This window comes from Lepisosteus oculatus, chromosome 28 (genome assembly GCF_040954835.1).
Source record: "Lepisosteus oculatus isolate fLepOcu1 chromosome 28, fLepOcu1.hap2, whole genome shotgun sequence".
Classification (NCBI taxonomy): Eukaryota; Metazoa; Chordata; class Actinopteri; order Semionotiformes; family Lepisosteidae; genus Lepisosteus; species Lepisosteus oculatus.
The window spans coordinates 10,455,829-10,464,239 of NC_090723.1; the positions used below are offsets into that span (position 1 = coordinate 10,455,829).

Here is an 8,411-nt window from a genome sequence, read left to right on the forward strand (position 1 = left end):
ATTTCTAGGCAATAAGAGTATTTATTTTACCAATGGACACACAATCATAACAAAAACATGGTTTGTCCTGTACATTGTTTACTAGAGGGAGCTTCAAGTCACGAGGCATGAAGACCACACAGGCATGTAAAGAAACAGACAGTATTTGTGATGCCTCTTTTAATCCAGTCTCTGTATCCAGAACACTTACTTGATGTAAGGTCCTGAGACTTACGTACCCCTTTTGAGGGTGTGCATTGTTTAAACAGAGTTGTGTGTGAGAGCTATTTGTGCCACTGGACTTGTTTGGGCTTGGGGACTTCATAATGCATCTCTTCAAACTCCTGCCAAGGCTTCAGCTCAGGGCCTGGAATTATAACGGTCTGAAAAACAAAATAAACCAGTGACACACAGTCAACCAGTCTTGCTGAAAACCAAATTAGTCAGACTGCAAGAAAAGCTGTAGAGCATCTTATCAGAACTGTGTGACCCAAAACCTAAACCATGCAACAGTATTAAAGTTTTTTTTTATAAGAATTTCCAACAGTACACTAAAATGCAGTAGCATGAGAGGAGCAACACTGGAAAAAACAGCCCCCACAGTTTCCCACTCTCCCTATATGAACAGTCGGTCATAGGAACCAGATCATTTTGAGTGCTAATGACCTCTCCAAGAAATCAGAGGAAGCGAAAACAACAATATTACCAGAAAACAGATGTTCTGTAAGAGAGCAGGGGAACTTTGGAGATTGAGCGTCGACACAGAAAACAGAGTATGAATGGCATGGTGCTGCACAGTGCTGTGGGTTCTGGAGGCGGGCAGCAGGTTACCTTCACAATGGGCTCTTTAGGTGGCGCCCAGGCGGGGACAATCTTGCCGTGCATCCGCCAGCGGCTGTAAGGATTAACCAGGTGGCGCTCAAAAACCAGGTACTCGAGCACATCACGCGGATCTGTCTCGCTGCCCAGCATCAAGCGCCCAAAACGGTCATAGATAGCCAGCGTCTAATGCAGAGTGAGGAATCGACGGGGAAGAGGGAAGGAGAAACAGTAAGAAAAGGAAGAAAAGGGCTTGAAGTGCTCAAAATGCAACAATTACATTGACTCCATACTGTCCAAAGCTCAGTTAAGTAATCTCCCTGCATCACAAATACAGCAATCAAATTAATGAGTTTCTGCAGGTTGCACAAAAAGTAAAAAGACAAAAAAAAGTGTAAAATGTTGTCCCTTTGTGGGCAGAGAGGAAGTACCATTTTCTGAAGTCCACGTTCCTTTGTTTTATAAATGTCTTCAGTTAATTGTTAAACATGACTAATTTCAACTAAATAAGTAAATAACTGTTTCAGAAATGAAGATCTAGGTTATACTGAAAAGTAGAACACTGCAACCCTCCAGAAGCGGGATTAGACCCCTGCTCCAGAGCGAACGGGCTGCTGACTTCGCAGTAAAACAGCAAAGACTTTGACTCCCAGACTGAAACTGGAGCTCTGCACTACAACACGCAGAGTTACCGTGTTAGAGTTATAGCCAGCAGCCATATCACCCTGCAACTCACAGCTGGCAGCCCACTGAAGCTAAGCAGGTGTGAGCCTGGTCAATACCTGGCTGGGAAAAACTAAGGTTGCTGCTGGAAGAGATGTTAGTGGGGCCAGTAGGGGGTGCTCACCCTGCTGTCCATGTGAGTCCTAATGCCCCAGTATAGTGATGGGGACACTATACTGTAAACAGGCGCCGTCCTTTGGATGAGACGTAAAACCAAGGTCCTGACTCTCTGTGGTCATTAAAAATCCCAGAGCGTCTCTCAAAAAGAGTAGGGGTGTAACGTCCTGCCCAAATTTCCCATTGGCCCTTACCAATCATGGCTAATAATCATTACTCTGCTCTCCTCCCCACTGATAGCTGGTTTGTGGTGAGCGTTCTGGCGCACTATGGCTGCCGTCACATCATCCAGGTGGGGCTGCACACTGGTGGTGGTGGAGGGGATCCCCATTACCTCTTAAAGCGCTTTGAGTGGAGTGTCCAGAAAAGAGCTATATAAGTGTAAGCAATTATTATTATTATTACCACCCACCTGCCTGGAGTGCATCCGTAGCGTCACCTGGCCGTACAGGTTGCCCTTACTGACCATATGTGGACAGCGCACATGCACCACTCTGGGTGGCTCCAAGGACTCTACAAAACTCCACCGCAGCGTTTTGTAGCGATTGCCTCGAACCATCTCCTGCAGAGACAACGGAGATCACAACGCCAGCCTCAGTGTCATGGTCTTCTTGCCATGGGGCACAGCACAGCACCCTGTTCTTAGCACATACTAGGCACAATAACCCCCACATACTCTGAGACCAAGACCATGCAGGTGTTCTATCTTCACATTAGGAATACACAGACTATCACTTTAACGCTACTTTTTAGCTAAAATCAACAAATTGTCAGTGTAAGATGTCTTTCCTGTGACTCTATGTGTGCACGAAAGCTGTACAAACAAGTCCCAATACTCACATCAGAGGGTAAAATTAGCTTTTTACTGACATTTAACACAGGTATATAGAAGAATGCACCATTGTAAATGTTAATACCACACAATGCCTAGAAAAACTATAAATATATCACTAGTTCATTCCAATTATTCTTGTACTATCACTGCTAGTGTAAGAAAGAAATCTTAGTCACTCAGGTCTTTCAAGAAGAAAAACAATGGTACAGTAAAGGGTCTAGTAATATTCACTAAAATCGTGCAGAAGGAAAGCAGAAAACTCACAGGGTAGCAGCGTTCTGTGACCAAGCTGTGAAGCTTCTCCTTGTTGAAACTAAATGAAAGAAGGAAACTGACATCAGCCCAAAGCTGCATTCTTTAACCAGACAAGGCCTATCAATCCTGTTCTAATGCCCCTTGACTGCAGACTCTGTCCTAAGAGCTCCAACCTTCCAGAGTAACACCTCACACACTGTTGCACCCTACAGGGTTTTTGTATCCAGCATTGTATTCTGGTGTGTCTTTCCTTCACTGTGATTTTCACATAACCTGTTCAGCAGTACAGCAGATTAGGGAGCTGGGGGACAGTGGGGAGGCAGTGGGGAGCCCGTATCTCTATATCTCCCACAAAATACAGTAAAAGATTTACAAGTGCTGCTTCACAATAGCAAAAACCAGCAGCTTCTCAGAAATCTGTTATTAAGTTTTTTTTCTTATTTCTCTTTATTATTACTGTTTTGAGTATATTGGATTTGTTCTGATGAACATCAGAAAAGCCACAAATGATAGGTCATTCAGCCCACCATGGTCATTAAGTTTGTCTCTAATCCCTTACATAGTATTAGTTGAGGGAAACATTCCCAATACATACAGAATCCCCTTTAAATCCCCAGGAAAGATATACGCGTCTATACAGACTGGAGCACCTGATGAAAACCCACTTGAACACAGGAGAACATTCAAACTTGATATGAGTGCTCAAATCATAGACTGTTGAGCTTTAAGATAGTAGTGCCAACCTCAATACTGTCCGAACTAATCTGTACTTACATTGAGTGTCAGAGAGCAAGCCACAAAGGAACAAGCAGTGCTATTACCACACTGGGAAGAGGAAAATGTACAACATCTCATCTGTTGAAGAAGGATCAGCTGTTTCTAATCTGGACTTAGTCTGGAGGAGAATTCTAAACTTGGCTGTAGTTAGTACAAGCAGCAGGCCTAAGAGGAGAAAGGAGATCTTACTTCACAAGACTGGCATGAGCTTCAATAAATATCTCTTGGGCTCTAGCTGGGAAATCCTTTGTCTTGAAATCGGGATCATGTTCCTTGACTTTACGGATCCTTTAGGAAAATAAAAATAAAAATAAAGACTTCAGACTTAAATAACCAAGTGAATAACCATAAAACAGCCTTTTTTCTTGTAGTAAGAGATCTTACAAGGAGCTACTTTACTATAATAAGAACAAAAATGACATTCTGACCCATGATTCAATGCTGAGCAATCAATGCTGCATTCCTTCTCAGGAGGTTAAAAATACAGTTACCTGTAGGTAACTTTATTTATATTTACAAGCTTTTTAAATGTATTAAAAATATAAACCTTTTGGACATTTATCAGTCTGATGTTTAAGTACTAATATGAATACATCCCATGTTATTCAGCACGATCTGTTAGGAGCTGTAATGGGAGAATGCAGGAGACAGAGACTATGGAGGAGAAATCAATCTCACGCCAGCTGGGAGGCAGCGGTCTGCTTGATCTGTTCTGTCCTCTGCTTCAAACCCTCTCTGGACAGAGAGGACAGCCGAGCGTCTCCCTCAGGAGGGATGTAAGGGTCAAATATCCCCGCTAGAAAGAGAGGGAGACAGCCATGTTACAGTACATCCATAAGGTTATGAAACAGCCAGCAATATCCTCTGCTGTGGCTTAAAGCTCCAGAGCACATTATGTGAACTTCTTGAGTAAGAACAAACAGCTGATGTGAACAGATTTACAGGGCTGTTTCTAGTGTTATTCTAGCGTTACAGACACATTTTCAGAGTCAAAGCTTTTCTTATTCCACTAAGTCTAAAGTCTGTTAAATGTTTAACCAAAACTGGCTGACTCAAATTTCAGAGAAATAGCCATTATTAATCTGATTTAGTACCTGCGTTTGATTCATAACCATTTAGAAGAAGAAAATTTTTCATACAATCCATTAAAATGTTAGTACGGCATATGGCTCAGTCCAACATGGAATCATTTAGAACTGTTGCTGCATTGTGGAAGCTGGACAAGGCACTTCAATCCAATAGATGCTAACAACCACAAGAGCAAGAGAGCTCAAACGGTGTCCTTGTTTGTAAGCATTCACAGGCTCTTAACATCAAGGAAGAACAAGACTTGCTGGAGGGAGCAGCCTGCTGGCCACGTCTGCCCCACCTGTGCAGGCGATGTTGATGGACCTCTCTATGTACTCCTGTCTGACCACCAGCCCTGCTGCTCGGGCCTGCTCCTCCTGCGTCCTCTTCTTGACTCCCACGGCAGGAGGGATGAAGTAGCGCTTCTTGTTGCGCACTGTGATCAGAGTCGGAAGGTGACAGTGCTTGACTGGGTCCAACAGTGCCTCCGCACACTGAAGAGGAGGAAACATGCAAGATAAAACATCTGTGTTCTAAAACAATTACTGTTCCCTTCACTCGAGGACAGCTAGACCCAAGTCCTTGGCTTTTTCAACAACTGATCAAGCACTGGAAGACAGGGCTGCAATGTGGGTGACTGCCCTTCCTGAATGTCATCACATCACCTCAATATCACATCAAAGTAAAGAGATGTCTCCGACCCCGAAAGCGGCCTGTATGTGCAGCGACATCCAAAATACAGGTCTTTAATCACACTTTTAACTTAACGTGTTGAGAGACATGCAGGGATGTCAAAAGAGTAAAACCATTTATAATACACATGCGAAGCACCGGGAACCACACGTAACTGCTCTGCTATTCACTCAGCACCCCCAAAGCGCCCATTTTCGATTTAGCAAATTGGTAAAAATGTACCCCTCGGCGAGAACAAGTAAAACATCTCTATAGTCGGAACCTGCTTCCAAATAAAACTTGAATTTAATCTGATTCTTAACGGGTCGGTCTAATAAACCGAGGAATACAACGTTAACTCCCTACATATCGGCTAACTAAACATTACTTTAGTTAGTTTATAGTTTCTAGAACAGGTTTTACGACAGACTGCCTGCTGTGTGAAAGGCACCTACTTGCACATTCCCACCCAACGGGCGCCGAAGAGACAACAGCACCCGACTCAAGGAGGCAGCCATCTTGACAGCGCTGTGGAATTGTGGGATTAGCGACAAGCAGGAGAGGGTGGGCGGGCATTACTGGGGAGCCAGCGACTGTGATTGTACGAGATGGACGGATATACTCTTAACGTAATGCAGCATGCCGACACCTTTCTGTAACTTGGTCTCTTTTTTCCCTTTCCCGCTTTGTATATGCTTCTCCTTCATTGGATGTCACTAACCCTATATATGTTATTAATGATTTTGATAAAGCACTTTATAACTTCATTTGGAAAAACAAACCCCATTATATAAGGTTATCTAATTCAACCTAGGAATCAAGGTGGATTGAATATCTTACATTTTTATACCTCAGATATTATCTTTAAAATTAATTGGATTAGAAATTATACTACAAACAAAAATAATATATGGAATTTGATTCCTAAGTAGGTTTTTCAATATAGGTGATCTTTGTTAAAATTTAATTTTGATATTAATAGAATTCCCCTTAAATTATCTAAATTCCCCTATTATCTAACTTTCATAAACAAGTTTTATGATTTTGGAATTTAATATATAAGTTTCTTCTGATTTCTCTGATAATTTATTTTTGGATGGAGTGGATATGAAAGAAAAAATAATCTGCAGTGATGACATGGATTTCCAGCACTCCTTTTTCATCAACAGAGGATACCCCACCCATGTCATTGTCAGGGCCCTCATCCGAGCTGAAAACAGCCCCCAGACCATCAACTTGATCAGAAACCGGCCTAATAACTGCATTTCTTTGGTGCTTCCCTTCCACCTGTCCACATTTTCTATCCCTAGGACCCTTAACGACAACCTTTCCATCCTACAGGCTGATCCCTCCACTGGGGCGCTCTTTCCTGACCTCCCCATCATCTCATATCGCCGACCACCTAATCACAGCTCCCTTGACCGCCCTCAGCGATCATCCACACCAGGCACTTTCCCTTGCAACAGAGCTCGCTGTATCACCTGCAAGTACATATCTAACACCACACTCATTTACGGGCCCTCAGGACAATTCCGGATCACCAAGGCGACCTCTTGGACCTCCGGCAACCTCATTTACAATATCTCTTGCAGGAAATGCCCAGCGATCTACATTGGGGAAACCGGAAGGAGACTAGGAGACCAATTCAGAGAACTTGTCAGGGCTGTGAGGATGAAAGATTTCTCCAAGCCCATAGTTTCTCACCTCAGACAGCCATGATCACACTGATCTCTCCATCTGCTTTCTCAAAGAAGGGTTTCTCAATTCCCATGGTAGTAAGACATCAGAACCAAAAATTATCCTGAAACTTGGTTCACACCTTCCCCTTTCTCTCAATGACAGTCTTGTTTTCATTATAGACAATATTAAAACTTGTTGTCTTGTTTTCATGTTATCTTCTCTATTCACATGCAGGTTTTGACTGCACACCTCTCTTTACCCCTCTCCACTTCGCACCACCTTCGCTTCGCAGTGGCCTCTCTGCCCCCCCTGCTCCCAGTGGAGGACGTCCTCCATTCTCTCAGCTTTCATTCTCCTATGCTATTTAATCTTCGCTGTCTGCCATTTCTTTCTCACACCTGAAGAAGGCTTTCTTTCTTCTCTTTTCAGCATGGAATAAACCTATTACTTGTTCCTTTGCAGCCTACGCATACTGACGCAGCAACCCCCCTGAACTGCAATAATAATTATATTAGGACTTGTGCAATTTTTTACATTTTATACAATCTTATGTCTCTTTTTGGAATACTATGTTTAGGAATAGATATTGGAAATTAGTTTGGAGAATTGTTGATAGATACTATTTTACAAATAAAGTTAAAGAAATTTAAAGATTGTTCATAAATGTTATCCTGTTAAATTGACACTTTCTAGATTTAAACATGAACAAGATGACTTATGTGTATTTTGTAATAATGAGAAGGAATCATTGTTACATTTGTTTAATTGCATTTATACAAAATTATTTTGGATAGATTTGCAAAATGTTATTGTTAAACATTTAAAGATTTGAAAGATTTTGATATTTTATATTTTGTTAGACCTGAATTGGATAAAGGATTTTTTTTATTATTAATTTGTTAATTATTTTGGCAAAATACTTCATCCACAAAAGTAAATGGTCTAATACTACTCTCTCTTTTAATGCTTTTAAGGTAGAATTCCCTTTTTATTGAAATTTTATTAGAAATAATAATACATATTTTAATTGTGAATTCCTCTGGCTATGAAGTGTGTCTATTTCTGTACCTGTTTTAATATTGTCTCCTTTTTATATATCTGGTGTTTAAATAAAAAAAAAGAAAACAAATTACCTGGTCTCTTTTGTACTTTCTGTAATCAATGGAAATGTATTTTGCCGCCAGAACTGAAAAAAAAAAAACATCAGGTATTTGTATCTGATCAGTTTGCAGCCCCACCTGGATGATACACCAGTACGCTCCCCACATACCAGCTCCCAGTGGGGAGGAGAGCAGAGTGATGAAGGCAATTCAGAGATGGGGACTATTAGGAGGCCATGATGGGTAAAGGCCTAGGGGAAATTTGGCCAAGACAGTAGGATAACACCCCTACTCTTTTCGAGAAATGTCTTGGGATTTTTAATAATCACCAAGAGTCAGGACCTCAGTTGTATGTCTCATCCGAGGGACGGTGTAGTTTTAGTCCC

At 41.8% G+C, this 8,411-nt stretch overlaps 1 protein-coding gene across 1 annotated transcript; it reads right to left on the reverse strand.

Moving 5' to 3' along the window:
- Position 1: 1 nt before the first annotated feature.
- On the reverse strand, positions 2-5,805 carry mrpl45 (mitochondrial ribosomal protein L45). Its single transcript, XM_006638387.2, has 8 exons — positions 5,701-5,805; positions 4,875-5,067; positions 4,184-4,301; positions 3,695-3,793; positions 2,738-2,786; positions 2,051-2,200; positions 811-984; positions 2-362 (listed from the first exon to the last, which is right to left on the reverse strand). The coding sequence occupies exons 1-8, from the start codon at positions 5,761-5,763 to the stop codon at positions 264-266; spliced, it is 945 nt and encodes a 314-aa protein (XP_006638450.1). The 5' UTR covers positions 5,764-5,805; the 3' UTR covers positions 2-263.
- Positions 5,806-8,411: the final 2,606 nt, after the last annotated feature.